Source organism: Carettochelys insculpta, chromosome 4 (genome assembly GCF_033958435.1).
Source record: "Carettochelys insculpta isolate YL-2023 chromosome 4, ASM3395843v1, whole genome shotgun sequence".
Lineage (NCBI taxonomy): Eukaryota > Metazoa > Chordata > Testudines > Carettochelyidae > Carettochelys > Carettochelys insculpta.
Window position 1 is genome coordinate 57,364,515 of NC_134140.1, and position 16,420 is coordinate 57,380,934.

Consider the following 16,420-nt stretch of genomic DNA (forward strand, 5'->3'; position numbering starts at 1 on the left):
CCCTCCCAGTTGCTCCCACCGCCATGACCTCCACCCGGGGCCCCACCTCCAGGAGACCTCCCATGTAGCGAGGCTCAAGCAGGAGGTAGACCATCTCATGCTCGTAGGGGCAGTGGAAAGAGTGCCGGAGCAACTGCAAGGGAGAGGGTTCTACTCGAGGTACTTCCTCACGGGGAGGTCCATCTTAGATTTTCGAGGCCTCACCGGTACCTGCGCAAGCAACGTTTTCGGATGATCACAAACGCCTCCATCCTTACGGCACTAGACGATGGAGATTGGTTCGTAGCCCTTGACTTACAAGGTCCTACCGTTTGGGCTCTCCTCAGCCCCCAGAGTCTTCACCAAGACCTTGGCAGTGGTGTCAGCCTACCTGCACAGACAGGGGGTATTTATATTCCAGTATCTGAATGACTGCCTACTCAAAGGGGCCTCAAAGGAGGAGGTACTACGCATAATATGTGTCACAGCAGGCACGTTCTCTTCGCTCGGCCTGCTTATCAATCTGACAAAATCAAAGACAGACCCCGCACAGGACATAGAGTTCGTAGGGGCACGCATAAATTCTATTACAGCGAGGGCGTATCTACCAGAGACTCGCTTTCGGGCCATCGGCTCCCTCGCGCAAGGCTTCACCTTCAGCCCTATGGTGCCGGTTCTGACGTGCTTACAGCCGCTGGGCCACATGGCAGCAGCAACGTTTCGTAGAACAGAACGCCAGGTTACACATGCGCAGCATGCAGCATTGGCTGGCGAGCGTATACAAACCGGCAGCACACACTGTTCACAGGATGGCGTCGCCCACAACGGAGGTGCGCAAATCCCTGCAATGGTGGGTAAACCCCGAGAACCTGCTTACAAGGGTACCCTTCCACCAACCACACGTATTGGTTTTTCTTACTACAGATGCCCCCCTCATAGGGTGGGGAGCACACATGGGCGAAGAGGTGACGCAAGGGCTGTGGTCCTCTATGGAGCAGTCACTGCACACAAATATACTGGAGCTCAAAGCAGTGTTCAACGCCTGCAGACACTTTCGAGACCAACTGAAAGGCAAGGTAGTCGGGATCAGTACAGACGATACCTCCACCATGTTTTATATAAATCGGCAAGGAGGAGCTCGGTCCCGTGCCTTATGTGTAGAAGCAGTCCGGTTGTGGAACTGCTGCATCGCCAACAATGTAACCTTGAAAGCCTCGTACTTACCAGGCGCTCGCAATGTGAAGGCAGACCAGCTGAGCAGGCGTTTCGCACTCACGCACGAGTGGCAGATCCGTCCCGATCTGCTGCAACCGATTTTTCCACGCATGGGGTTTTTCCCCAGATAGACCCTGTTTGCTACTCAGCACAACAAGAAGTGCCCACGATTCTGCTCCAGGGCAGGACTGGGACGGGGGTCCCTGAGGGATGCCTTCGCGATCTCATGGAGGGGCCCCCTGCTTTACGCTTTCCCTCCCACAGTGCTCATCCACAAAGTGTTGCAGAAAGCCAGGAGGGAAGGAACCTGAATGATCCCGATAGTCCCAACGTGGGATCGACAGCAATGGTTCCCCCTATTCCTGCGCATGTCGGACCGGCCACCGATGTCCCCTCCGGTGGCGCGGGATCTGCTCGCGCAAGCCCAGGGGTCCATAGTGCATCCGCACCCCCAAAGCCTGCGACTACAAACGTGGTTAATCCATGGCTCAGCTCCCTAGAGAGCACATGTACGGAGGAAGTGCAGCAAGTCCTAGAAAGTAGCAGGAGGACTTCCACCAGGAAGACCTTCAAGCAGAAATGGACTCGCTTTACGGCATGGTGTTCTACCAAACAGCTAGCCCCCTTTCGGTGCCTATGGCTGTGATATTAGAGTATTTACTGGACCTCAAGAGAGGAGGACTCTCGCTATCCTCGTTTCAGGTCCACCTGGCCGCCATTTTGGTGTTCAGACACGAAGAGGAAGGGCACACGGTGTTCGCCCATCCCATGGTTACCAGGTTCTTCAAAGGGCTGGTAAGCCTATACCCCCCTCAGAAACCGCTTCCACCTCTGTGGAACTCGGACCTGGTGCTTAATGCGAATAGGGGACCACCGTTTGAGCCTTTGGCCACGGTTTCCCTCCGCCTCCTTATGATGAAGACGACCTTTCTTCTCGCAATCACGTCGGCTCGCAGGGTGAGCGAGCTTGAGGCAGTTATGGCAACGCCGCCCTGCGCTGTTTTTCCAAGGAGGCGGTAACCATACGGCTGCATCCAGCCTTTGTTCCTAAAGTTTCTTTCTGAGTTTCATACTAACGAACCTATTGTTTACCCTTGTTTATCCAAAGCCTCATAACTCTAACAAAGAGGTGCGCCTACACCTCCTGGATGTGAGCAGGCGCTAGCTTTCTATATGGACAGGACCAAGTCCTTCCGGAGAACGGATAGGCTCCTAGTCTCTATCGCTCCCAAATCAAAAGGAGAATGTCTCTCTTCGCAGAAAATCTCTAAGCACATCGTATCTTGCATAAAAATGTGCTACAAACTCAAAAAGACTCCTTTACTGGCCACGCCCAGGGCTCATTCCACTAGGGCGGTGGCAGCATCAACAGCCTTTTTTCAAGGGCGTTGCGCTAAAAGACATTTGCAGAGTGGCGACCTGGTCATCCTGTGACACCTTCGCCAAACATTACGCCCTTCACAGGGTATTCCAAGAGGATACCCGTCTCTTGGCAGCGGTCCTCTCGGGGACAAGCTGCACATAATCCGATTACCCACCTCCTATCTTGGGTTACTGCTGGGTAGTCACCTAATGTGGAGCACCCACGGGGACACTCGAAGAAGAAAGAAAGGTTACTCACCGTAGTAACGGTGGTTCTTCGAGATGTGTCCCCGTGGGTGCTCCACTACCCGCCCATCCTCCCCGCTCCGGATCTCTGTTTAGTGTTTTGCAGGAGCATCCGAGGCGGTTGGTCAAGGAACTGGCGGGGACCGGATCGCGCACATGGCCGGGAGCGCGCGGGGGAGCGGCGCGCACCGGCGCATGCGCGGTCCGGCAGAAACTGCTTGGAAGATCCGATCTGCGGCGCCGGGCGAGCCCGACACCTAATGTGGAGCACCCACGGGGACACATCTCGAAGAACCACCGTTACTACGGTGAGTAACCTTTCTTTCATTGGCTTTACTCTGAACATATCACCTCTGAAAGCTCATTCATCTTCCTTCTCTCTCTCTAATCCCTGTCTAAACCAAATGCACCAGTCTCTTAAAGAAAGTCCATAGGACTAAATTTAAGCGGGTATGTTTCAGGAATGCATCCTCACATTTGCTTTCACTGAATAAGAGCTCCTGCGTAGCTCAGAAGCTAGTCTCTTTCACCAACAAAAGTTGATCCAATAAAAAAGAATACCTCGCCCACCTTATCTCGTATTTGATTTCACAGTCATGTTGATTTATTTCTCCTGAAATTGAAAGTTATTTATGACCAACGACCAATGTGAAAATTGAATTTCGCTTAAATTTTGGCATCTTTAGTCAACAGTAATTCTAGTCCAAATGCTGAAGTCATGCTGGATCTTTGTAATAACTAATGAGTAGTAAGCAAACTGTGATAAACACTAATAAATTAACATGTAAATCTGAATAATGTGTGTGTTCATAAATGTTAAGTGTAAGAATCCTCCAGGGACCCATTTTAACATGCTAAATACTTTTGAGTAAGCACTTGAGTACAAGGATCAATTTAACAAAGCTTGATTAAGAGTAGTTGTTTCTAAAGTAGTATTACGTTTAACATGACTTTATCAAATATTTTTCTGTCAACAATCAGCAAATTAAATGTACAGCCCCGTTATGTAAAAATAACCCATTGTATCTGATTTCTAAGCCTTCTGGCTTTGGCTGGCTGCAAGCCGTGAACATCTGTGGAACATTTGACTCTTTCATGACTTTATTCAGATTGCTTGTTTGAAAAATATCCAGACAGTAGGCGTGAAGCTGTTAGTTTCATATGCTACAAAATGTTGAAAGCACAGTGCACGAAGCAAATAAACAAGTTCCAGGCCTCCTGTAATGATGTTTGACAGTGTTGAAGATGACTGGGAGGAACAGCATTGAAAAAAAATCAAATGTATTCAAAGTACTAACCCTTTTGGATTGCACTGTTTTGGCCACAAATGGGAAATATTGGGTTTGGGAAATAAGAGCAAATGCATGAAATACACAGTTGATTTTAGTGAAAAATATTGTTTACTGCCATTGGCTCTTGCAGTTATTAGTATTGCTGTACATTTTTCAGTAAGTAGAAATTTATGGACAAGGTAGCTTGAAACTAATTACAGCAATGTAGGTGTTGTATTTTATAGAAGCAGAATATTTGAATTTTGCTTTATTTAAAATTTCCGTATATGTTATTCTTTGGCATCGATTTGGAAAGGAATATAGAATGTTGTTTATTGGTTAAATCTGCATTTTTCTTACAGCACTCTGCTTCTAAAGAACACTTCTCTAGTAGTATAATGAAGTTACTTTATCTTACCTTTCAAAACAGAAACTCATGAGCAAGAATATAACTGTAGATAGATTTAGGTATGAATAAGGAGGATGAAAAATATTTTTTAAACTACAAAAGGAAACAAGGGTGAACTAATAAAAATACAAGATAAGAGTGAATGTGTTCAAAATGTGATTTTTAAGAGGTATATTGTTGTTTTGGAGTTTTAGTTTTTGTGGCAATGATGTGTATTTTCTTTCTTCCTTAGTATATTCCTATCACTATTTAGATGTCACTTTTGATACCATTAATAGGTCTTCATCCTTATTTTCCAGCTCTGTTCTCTACATCTGCATGCATGGATGTCATTGATGTCAGTGAGAGAATATGTGTTTGGATCAGTGGTGTCATAAAACCATTTTTGTACCTCTGTATAATCATTAGAAGAGCTGTTGTTCGAGGTTGCTTTATTTCAGAGATCTCGTTCTGATCTGTTAGCATCTAACATTTCTGTGGGATGCTCCTGCAGTCTGCAGCTTCTCCTTCCAAGCCACTAACTCACTGTATTGAAAGCAATTTTGTAGTATTTTATTTTAAATGTAATCTGCAGCCTACTCTCTGCTTTACATACCTATTGTATTATGGAATTAATTTGAAGATGGTATTATACAGATTTGTTTGTGGTTTTATTGTGCTTACCCAGAAGCGTATCTTTTCTAGAGTGGCCTCTAAAATTACATCTATATTTTTTTAATGCAGGTTTTGTTTGTGTAAATATTAGGGTCTGAAAATTTTATGTGGAAAGAAACTTGTTTGTGGAAACTTGTCAGTGCCACACAGAGACTGATTTGAAAGAGCTTTGAAAATTTGATCCATATAAATTTTTATTCTGTTTTATATTTTTTACACTTCCAGAGACAATGTACATTGTCATGATGGGAGTAGGTAGACACAAAATGATAACCTTTATGACTGACAGGTTAATCCTAAAAAGTTCAATTTTGTTTTTACAACTCTAAGACGAGGCCAGATGCAAAGTGTGAGTCTAAGGTTTAGGGTCTTGATTGTGACTTGACTGATGTTTTGGGCCAAAGAAAGAACAAGTGAGAATGACAGGCTCAGTGGGGAGAGCATGCTCTTGGGAGACCCAAGTTCAATTCTTATTTATGTATGGTGGAATATCTTTAACAGGAGAGCTTAGGGTACCTTGTATAGCCTAGTGGGTAAGATACTCACCTGGGTGGCAGGAAATCTAGATTAAAAACATCGTTGCACGTTAGATAGGTTGTTGGTATGATCCTTTGCCTTCCATGGACAGAATGAGTTGTCTCACCACAAGGGCATTCAGTAAAAGAAAGGGCATTCTCTTCGCCTTGTGTGTGTGTGTTTTTTTTTAAAATGGGGGTGAGTGGGAGAGGACCGGCGAGAAGTCTTGCATACATAGCTCCAGGCGGGGTGCAACTGTGAATCCTGAGCAGACAGAGGTGCCTTTGCCTGGCCAAGACCTAGATTTGCATCACTATAACTACATCATTTGTGGGCGTGAAACATCCACATGCCTAAGTAACGTAGATAAATTGACCTAACCTCTGGAGTAGGCAATGCTGCGTAGGAGAGACAGCATCTCCTGTCCCTTTAGTCACACCTCTCAGGGAGATGAATTAATTATGCCAAAGGCAGAGCGCATTTCACCAAAGTGCTACAGCAGCACCTAAATCCTTCTGTGATGTGTGATTTAGAGTTCACACCCCCACCTTTTTCTTTCCTGTTGTCTGGTTTTTGGCAGCTCCCCACTCGGCTTACTGGTATTGTTCCCTAACTCTTCCTATGAATTATATGAGGATCCTGGGTAAATAACTTGGAGCTTTGGATTCCATTAGGTGGCTGAGTGTTAAACATTAGGGGCTTGTCTACACTAGCCCTCTCCTTTGAAGGGGGCATGTAAATGAGCCCTATTGGTGAATAGCAACGAGGTGCTGTGCTACAGATGCAGCATCTCTTAGCATAATTGTCACCACTCAAACTTCAAAGTTGCTAAACTATGAAGCGCCGGCAAGCTGTGGAGCCACGTTTTGGGAGTAAGGGAACTTGCGCGGGTACTTTAAGGTGCCCGTGGCTACGCTGCTTGCTGGTGAGAATTATGCTAATGAAGCACTTCATATGCAGTGCAGCATCTTATTGCTCTTCACCGATCAGGCTCATTTACATGCCCCCTTCGAAGGAAGGGGCTAGTGCAGACAAGCCTTAGATGTTGAAACTCTGTGTCTAAGTCCAGTCTGAAGAGCTAGCCTTAATATGTTTTGTTGGTAGCACTTTTTGTGTCTGGAATTAAAGCTGATGTGTTACACCGCACAGTAAGACTCATTCATATTCAACATTCATATTCAACATATTTAGTACACTAAAAGGGAATTCTCTTCATTGAAGTGTTAATCAAGCGTTCCTTCTGTTTGTGTCATTTGGTAGTAATGGGGAAGTTATAGTTAATAATCCTGGTGTTGTGCTCAGCATTCCCCTTCTCAGTGAAACCACTTGTTCTTTGAGTGCTTGCTCATTCCAATTCCATTCTAGGTCGCCACATGGCCACATTTGTGTTCATCAGAGATTTTTGCTTTAGCAGTATCTGTAGGGTGGGCTGTGATGCCCCCTGGAGTGCTACGCTTATGCATTGTATATGAGACAGTCAGTCCTCCACCCTCAATTCCTTCTTACTACCCATGGTGGTTGATTGGAGTGCTTTGCTAGCATAGCAAAGGCTTGTGTCTCTTCTGATGCAAGCCTTTGAGCCTAATAAATAGTTTGCTTATAGTTCTTAGTGTTAAGTAGCTGTTAAGTGGAGTTAGAAGTTAGTCTCCTCCAGCACTTTACCCAAGATGGGATATGCCCCAGTCTCCTTCATGGAAACCCTGCTCAGATGGCAATAGGTCTCTATGCCTATTAGTGACACCCACAGCAGTTGCCTCAAGTGGTTGAGAGACTCACAAGTGAAGGACAAGTGTCACATCTGCAAACACTTTTGACTTGCGGCCCAGAAAGAACGAAAGAGATGTTTTGTGGGCTCTCTTCGTGGCGGCTGCTCTACAACTGGCTTCTGAGCAGTCACAAATGGACTCTGTCCTGAGTACCTCAGCCTCTGTGCCTAGTGCACCCCCAATACCAGGGTCTGCCTAGCACCACTCTTTCCCTGGCACTGCTTTTCATCACTGGTTCTCTGAAAGAAAGCCAAGAATTATGACTCCCATGCACCTAGCAAAAAGTCCCTGGAGTTTTGGGCCAAGGACCCTGCTCGGGCTGCCTGACCACACTGGAGCCATATGGATGTATCATAGAATTCAAGGGATGGACGGGACCTCAGGAGGTCATTGAGTCCAGCCCCCTGCCTAAAGCAGAATCCAACCTAACTAAATCTTCCCAGCCAGGACTTTGTCAAACTGGGACTTAAAAAGCTATAGGGATGTAGATTCCACCACTTCTCTAGGTGTCTCTCAAGTTGAGTTCTTTAATTCTCCCCTTTCCCCCGCCACTGCCCGGGGATCTGCTGCTTGTTCCCAGGAGCTGTAGGGGACCCAGACTGGTGGCAGGGTGACAACCAATAAAAACTGCAAGCAGGGGCATGCTAGCTCAGCTCCCAAGAATAGAGGTCAAAAAAACCTGGATCTTTTGAGGAAAGGAGAATTTACTTGGCAACCAGCCTGCAATTCCAGGTGGCAAACCACTAGCTTGTCTTGAGCAGGTACCGTTTTAATTTATGAGATTCACTTCATAAGTTTAAGGAGTCCCTTCCCAAGATTTGTCCCAGGAGTTCAGAACTCTGGTGGAGGAAAGTACTGCAGTAGCAAGGTACTTCCTTCAAATGACCTAAGACTCAACTGACTTGGTAGCTAGGATGGTTGCTTCAATAGTGGCATGAAGCAGAGCTCCTCAGACCACTGCCCTCTCCCAAAAAATGTAGACCTCATTCCAAAACCTCCCATTTGATGGGAATGAACTCTTGGCAAAGCAAATGGATGCATGGGACTGCATGGGTTGAAGGCCACACAGGCTACCCTTCACTCACTGCATGTTCATACACCAGAGTCTGCAAGGAAGTAGTTCCAGCCATCTGTGCTGCCAGGTCTTGGACAGCCTCAATGGGAGTGTGCAAGGAGAAGGGATAGAGACACCAGCTTTAGTAGTTGCTATGCTTCTGCCTCAACTGCACAACTGGGTCTTGCAAAGCATCTAGGGGGGCCAGAAGTGCTCCTTTTGAGGGTGCCCTCGAGTGATTCCCCAGTCATCTCTGCATTCACCTGATTCTTTCCTCAGCTGTCTCTGTCTTTACCATTTGGCCTGGTTGTGAATCATCTGACCACTGTGTACTAGATATAGTATCTAGATATAGTATCTCAAGGCTATACTCTTCAATTCTCAGCCACCTCTCATCCCCATCTTTTTTCAGGGACCCTTCTCAGAAGCAATTTCTCATTCAGGAGAATCTGTTATAGAGTGGTAGAGGGAGGAGGTCACTCAGGAAATGGAGGCAAAGGGGTTCTATTCCCATGAATTTCTGATCCTGAAAGCAGAAAGTGTCCTCAGACATAATCTAGGCCTACTACTGCTCAACAAGTCTCAGCAGTTGGTTTACCAAGGGCCAGTCTCTGGAACAAGTGCAGCGGAGCCTCGATCTGGTTTGCTCCACATGCTGCAATCTTGGCCTGTTGATAAACAATAAAAAAATCCCCCTTAAAGTAGACTTCATATTTCTTGACTCCATGCAGACCAGAGCCTTCCTTGCAGAGGCACGGTTTTAGGCCATGTTGGACTTAATGTCCTATGTGAAAAAAAATCACCACAGTTCGCAACTGCCGACAGTTGTTGGGCCATATTAGGGAGCTCAGTGTGGTTTGCCTGGGCTGCCAGTCTGTCTTGCTTCACCTGAAGGGCAAGGTGGTGCAGGTCCTGATGGACAATACCATTGTGATGCATTATATCAACAGGCAGGGTCAAGCCAGGTCACTGGCCCTTTGCCAAAAAGGTTCTCCACTTTTGTGTGGCCACTCTTTGCTATTTGGTAACCACGCATCTGCCCAGGACCAGGAATATATTAGCAGATCACCTCCACAAGACCTCATCTGTCCACGAGTTGTCACATCATGCCAGCTGGTCAGTGCAGTCCTTCAGAGCTTTGAGGATTACCCAGGTAGAACTCATCACATTCAGGCAGAACAGGAAGTGCCATGTGTTCTGTGCTCTGTTCTATGTGGGGATGGACAGGGGTTCTCTGCCTTACCATCAGTGCCTGATTTCACAGAGTATTTGTGAAGATCGAACAGCACAGTGTGAAGGTTGTCCTCATATCCCACATGTCCTTATTACTCATTCAGCATGCTGCTGGACCTTTTGGAAGCCACCCTGCTGCAGCTGTCTTTCTGGCCAGATCTACTGCCCCTGGACCACAGCAGCCTTCTGCACCCAAATCTGGTGACCTTACACTTTATGCCATGGCTATTGCATGACTAAATGTGAACAAATGGGCATGCTCAGCCTGGTTTCACTGAGTCATGTTGGGTAGCAGGAAACCCTCCAGCAGAGCACCTTTCCTGGCCAAGTGGAGAAAGTTCAGGTGCTGGATTTTGGAATGGTCTACGCTAGTTGAGCAGGGCTCACTGCAGGAGCAACTAAATCATATTCTGAACCTCAGACTCCAAGGTTTGGTCAGGTCATTAATTGGGCTCTACCTGGCTGTTATTTTGGCTTTTCATACTGCTTTCAAAGAAAGGTCAATCTTCACTTACGACAGCTCAATTTCAAAAGGCCTGGAACATGTCTACCCACATGTTGTCATCTCTCCCTAGGACCTGAATTTCATCCTGTTGAGGCTCATGGGGCCTCTGGCTTCCTGCTCTCTCCTGCTTCTCTCCTGGAAGGTTTTGTTACTGGCTGTGATAATGTCAGACCTCAGGGTGTCTTTGTGAGGATGCTTACTTCAAAATTGCCCTGTAGAGTCTTCTGGAGGGATAAGTCCAGCTGTGACTGCACCCACATTTCTGCCCAGGATAGTTTCCTACTTTCATCCAGGCTGGGACACAAACTTACATAGCTTTTCACCAAAGCCCCATGCTTCAGATGAGGAATGAAGGCTGCATGCCCTTGATGTCCGTAGGATGTTGTCCCTCTGCATAGATAGGACAAAACAATTTCATAAGTCAACAGAGATTTTCGTTGTGTTGGCAAACAACATGAAGGGTTGTACAGTCTGTGCTCAAAATACTTCATTCTGGATGAGTGCCTGCATCTGATACGGTAATAAGCTAGCAAATGTGCCTCTGCTGGCAAAGTGTGTGACTGAATTGTAAGACCACCTCTGTGGATTCTGCTTAGGAATCACTTAGTATGGCATTGACATAACCACCCAAAGATGGAGAAACCTTTATCTACACTTTTGTAATGAAAGTTCTTTGAAATGTTGCTTGTGCCCATTACGTTACCCACCTTGCTATCCCTCTGGAATTGCCAGCAAGAAGGAAATGAGAGGGTATAGGGTCAGCAGTGCCTGATGTACCAATATGTGAGCGGGGCACTCCAGGGGGTACCATAGCTGACTCCTCAGATACCATTGAGGCATAAATCTTTGACCACACATGGGGGCGATCACATACCTAAAATGAAATGGATGTGAGCAGCATGTCTTAAAGACAAGTTACCCAAATGTAGATAATACTTTTTCATTTTTTTATGTTAATGACTGTGAGAATGAAATGCTGAGCTACTGTATTTGCTTACATAGTCACATCACTGCAGATACTTAGCTCATTACTTTGCCCAGTATTCTGTGATATCTTGACCAGATACTGTGCTCTGCTTTGTTCCCTTTGAACTGTACTAAATTACATTGCTGTGGCTGTGCAAAAAGGGTGGAATCCCTGCTGGGAGTCTCCCAGTAAATCAGGTGTACACCTATAGCATGATCCACAATGATTACAATATATCAAAGAATCACACTTATTATAGAGTACCGTATACATGAATGTTTACTATTGAACAGATATCTTCTTCTTAAAGCTTTTTTCAATATCTAGACTTCTGGCTTTATTCTGTGCATCTTTTGCCCCCTCCTTATTTATGAATGTCCTGTTTTCTTCTCTTTTTATCAATATTTATCAACATAATCTTTTTCCCTGTTGTGTCCTTTCAGGTTTACATCAAAGTGATTGACACAAATGACCACAGGCCTCAGTTTTCCACCTCAAAATATGAAGTCATAATACCTGAGGACATAATGCCAGAGACAGAAATTTTGCAAGTTAGTGCCACAGACAGGGATGAGAAGAATAAACTAATTTATACAATGCAGAGTAGCATTGATCCCATCAGTCTCAAGAAATTTCGTTTGGATCCTGGAACTGGCTCTCTTTATACTTCTGAAACATTGGATCACGAAGCCATCCATCAGCATATACTTACAGTAATGGTAAACACGCATATCTTTTATTCTTCAGTATACGTCATGCTTACCTATTTCCACAGTACAGTTAGAATGCTTTTGATGTACATTTAGGTCCTCATGTTGGAGAAGTTTACACACATTAAATGGGACTACACAGAGTGTAAAATTAATTTGAAAAATGAGGATTAAGACCTAAATTATTAATAGTTCTACTGTTTGTAATGAAGTCTCAGAAGTTGGATTGGTAGTAGCATTAATAAAGCTTGGTGCTAATTATTAATAAAGTGTTCATTGTTTTAGGTACGAGATCAAGATGTTCCTGTTAAGCGCAACTTTGCTAGAATTGTCATTAATGTTAGTGATACAAATGATCATGCACCGTGGTTCACCAGTTCTTCCTATGAAGGACGCGTATATGAGTCAGCTGCTGTTGGATCAGCGGTACTCCAAGTAACAGCATTAGACAAGGACAAAGGGAAAAATGCAGAAATCGTGTACTCTATTGAATCAGGTATATCCAGTCTCCTAAGTTTTCTATTTGCAGGTTGAACCTCTCTTATCTGGCAACATCTATAATCTGGCATGATTGTACTTAGTCAGACAACCACTTATTGTTGTGGCCAAGTTTCACTTGGTCCCATAAACTTTGTTTACAGCCACCACATCTGGCTTTCAGTGTTATTTAGCTGTAATTTAATCTTAAATGTATTTTAAAGAGCAAAGTAAGTAGACAAAATGTTGGTAATGCATTAGAAAACATTGATCTCCTGTGGTCCAGCGAAATCTCTTGTTCGGCGTTGGTCAGGTCCCGAGGGTGCCAGACGAGCGGTTCAACCTGTGGTTTAAAATGTACTTGACTCTTAGTAGAATTTAAAAATAGGCCATTATACAAGGACCAAAATAAATGTTTTTGTGATGTTTTAAAAAAAATCATGTGGACTTATTATTACATTGTAAACGTTATTTAATTGGCTACTGCTTGAGAACCTCAAAGTGAAAACATCTAGGAATCAAATAGAAATAAATCTGAAACTGTCTCATCTGTTTTTTGTTGTTCAAGTGGAAAAATTTTTAACAAGTTACTCTTATAGCACATAGATTTTAATTAGTGAAAAATAGATTAGATAAATTTTTTGGATTGTGTAAAACAGATAAGTAAATGCTTTAACTTAAAAAATGAATCTAGACTCTTGGAACTAGCTTATGGTATGTATTATGGCATAGAGTAGGGGTACAGAAAGACCACTTTAAATCGTCTTTGTGTTCCTGTAAACCACGAGGCACTGACTGGTTTCTAAGCGTAGTGACTCATTACCTTGACCCATGAATAGGTGGTTTGGAATTGGGTGGGCATTTGCTCTCCTAGTTCCACACCACCTGAGGGTTGTCCTTGATGGAAGGGAGTCCTTAGGCACTCAGTTTACTTGGTTTTGAAACAGCTTTGTGCTGGCAAACCAGAGCAAAGCAGCCACAATGGAATCAAGGATTTAGCCACTTATTTTTAACCTCACAGTCTCTCCTTAACGTATTATCTTGTCCATTCTGTTAATTTATTAATTACACTTGATTTCTTAGCATTAGAAAATGAAGTCATCCACTTCTCCACAAAGGAGCAACAGTATGGACAGCAGGCTTCCCCTGTCCCTGACTTGCCAGTGTTTCTCTTCTCTTACATGGAGGATTATTGGTGACAGATGACTTTTCATGCGTCTTCTTTTCAATGCTTAGCTCATTAGCTTCTCTCCTGAGAAGCCCACAAGGGGTAACTAGAGGATCGTTAAGAAGTTAATGCCACAGGAGCTAGACTTACATCACTAACTCATCTCACCTGGAATAGGCGGCCTCCACTAGTTCATAAAGACTTTTGGTCACACCAATGAGTGAGATATGAACGGTTCCATATCCTCTTACCGGGCACGTGAACAACATTCTGTACAGCCAGACGTGCTGCAAAATGAACATGCTTTGAACTAGTGATTTTAAAACAGTTCTAAATAGAGTTAAATTCTCTCCTAGCTTTACAAAGTGTTGTAACATAGAAGTCTGTATCAAGCAACTGAAAGTTGATGTGAAGGGACAAAAATAAATCAAAATATGTGATTGTCATATGCAAAATTATCTCTTATGTTTTGTCCCAGTCATAAAAGGCCTTTTTAAACCATGCATATTAATTATTATAATTATAAAGAGGTTTTTATGAAATTCTGTTCAAATAGGAAAATCCATTGTAGCTATGTTATATATATGATGTACTTTCATAATTTTAAAAATATTTTGAATGTGCTCCTCTAAGGAGGAACACTAGTAAACGTCTGATAAATTCCTTCAAAAGTGTCAGTTTTCTATTATTTTTATAAATATTATGTATTTCCTAAGATAATACATAAGTATTTATGTAACTCTGTTCTTGGCTTACCTGGATCAACAGTACATTCAATATAATGAATATCAAAGTGCTTCAAGAAAAGAGTTTGAGCATTTGCCCTTGTTCTCTTTTTTTCCTCTCTTTCTCCCCTACCCCAATCTCTGCAGATTGTTGTGGGAATAAATGCTAAAATTATCATTCTTAGCTTAGCTTTGTATGGAATTGTCGACTACTGGGAGGTTAAAGAATTATGGTTGATGTCCTAAGCATATGGAATGAACATTCCTTAAATGCTTGTAATGGCTGATGGGATTTGTAATGGGATATTCTAAGAATGCCACTGTACTTAGGGACGTAACTAACAGAAAAGAAAATATCAACTGCCCACTCATCTGCATAATTTAAAGATTTTAAATAAAATACTTTCCTGTTGAGAACATGGTTTTATTAATATGTGCTGTATTTGTTGTTCTCCGTAATTGAGCTTTTGAGGAACCACACATTCTAATCTTAGTTTAGTGCTTGTGTTGGAGTCCTATAGGCGTAAAATCCATTACGTTTGCTTGGGAAGGACTTAATCATAACTGCTTGTTTTCAGCTGTTATATATGTAATTGCAGCTGGTAATGTTCAGAAAGTTGTCATTTTCAGCATAGGGTGTAACCTAATGGTAGCACTGTAGAGGGAAAAATCTTTGTGTTAGTTCTCTTTCTGTTGCCTTTCTGTTCCATGCCTTCATCTTTGCATTTTATCTTTGCCAGTCTTCTATTGCAGTCTTGGATTATTCCCAGGTCATTTGGATAGCTTTCAATTCTGCTTCTGTTGTGTGTTTCCCTGTTCTGCTTCTACTGTGTGTTCCTTGGCCTAGCTCATTACTCTTGGTCCAGGGGGGTTCCAATGCAATATCTGTCTTGTTATATTGTTTGGGTAAGTCCTACCATATCCATTTTGTTCCATTATTAGTGGCCCATAGATTGCTGTTTTATTCTCCTCCAGAGTTCATTTGTGGTGATTATGTTTCTGGCCACCTGATACTGAGGCTTGGTGTAAGGCAGTTGTTTATGAAAACTTAGAATTTAGACAGTAAGGTCTTAAGACTCTAGGTTTCAGTGCCCTATAATATGACCAAATTTACAGTATTGTTAAACCTTCAAAATAGTTTGGAAGGCACTTTTCTATTCTTTTAGTTGAGCTTTAGAGTTCCAAAGCCTTGACTTGCTCTTGGTATTTTGCTTTAATGTCATCATCTGTTTTACCTACTGCACTTCCAAAATATGTGAAATGTCAGACCTCTTCTTTGTGAGTTTCAGAAAATGTTATTAGTGTTTCTTGTTTGGTGTTGATTCTGATTGTCTTAGTTTCTCTTTCCTTTTTCAACCTTGGAGATCATTTGTTTTGGCTTGCAAGCAAATTTCTGTGAGTGTAGGAAAATCAGAGTCCTTTAAATTCTGTGTGAAATTCTCTTGGATGCCCGCTACAAATATAGAATTTGAGTGACAAAAGGCATCCTTGTTTTGACACTCACAATAGCTTCAAATAGTTTTAGTCCATTCTTATGTACTATTTGGCACATCATATATTCATAGCTGCTGTGATTGATGTTAATAAATTACTGAGGGATTTCTTAGTGTCTAATTCACTAAGGAATCATTAATTTGTAAATAAGGATTTAAAGGATGTTTGTGTTAACAGTTAATTGAGATGCACTTGAGACACATTAAAAGCACTCTTTTCCCACAAGCACTGCAATTAATTTTACTTCCTGAAATATAACTATACTGCTACTAACCTCAGTTCCTAAACACATTTTTATGTTTAATGGCTGCTTTGATTTGATTGACCATAAACTCACTTAGAAGACTGATTTAAAGAAGAAATATCCCCTGTGATTTTGTAAGGTTATAGAAAACTTGTCATGTTTTAAGACAGTCTGTATTTCTGCATTTTATCTTAGACCTTGACAACTCGTCTAGTTATGTTGAGACAAAGTATTTTTGAGTGAAACAAACGTTAATGCTAACAATATAGGAAAATTTTAGATGACTAGAAATTGTTTTAGAACAAAATACAGAAAAATGTGTACCTCCCTTGCTTTTCACCTTGTACTTTTTTCAGTTTATGGCTAGTTGGGCACAGGCTCTTAATTTTTGTACATTTATCTTTGCCTCTTTCATTGTTAACATT

The 16,420-nt window shown here is 42.9% G+C and overlaps 1 protein-coding gene across 6 annotated transcripts in view; it reads left to right on the plus strand.

Moving 5' to 3' along the window:
- The window catches only part of FAT1 (FAT atypical cadherin 1), a 174,938-nt gene that overhangs the window by 113,906 nt on the left and 44,612 nt on the right, over positions 1-16,420 (plus strand). For 5 of the 6 annotated variants that reach the window (XR_012645381.1, XM_074992881.1, XM_074992879.1 and 2 more), the window contains exons 8-9: positions 11,621-11,896; positions 12,173-12,383. Coding sequence is in view for 5 of the 6 variants with exons in the window: in XM_074992881.1 (XP_074848982.1) it covers positions 11,621-11,896; positions 12,173-12,383 (487 nt within the window). In the remaining variant the exon portion in view is untranslated. Of the gene's footprint in view, positions 1-11,620; positions 11,897-12,172; positions 12,384-13,447; positions 16,419-16,420 lie in introns of those variants that run through there. The other variant, XM_074992884.1, reaches the window with a different exon arrangement.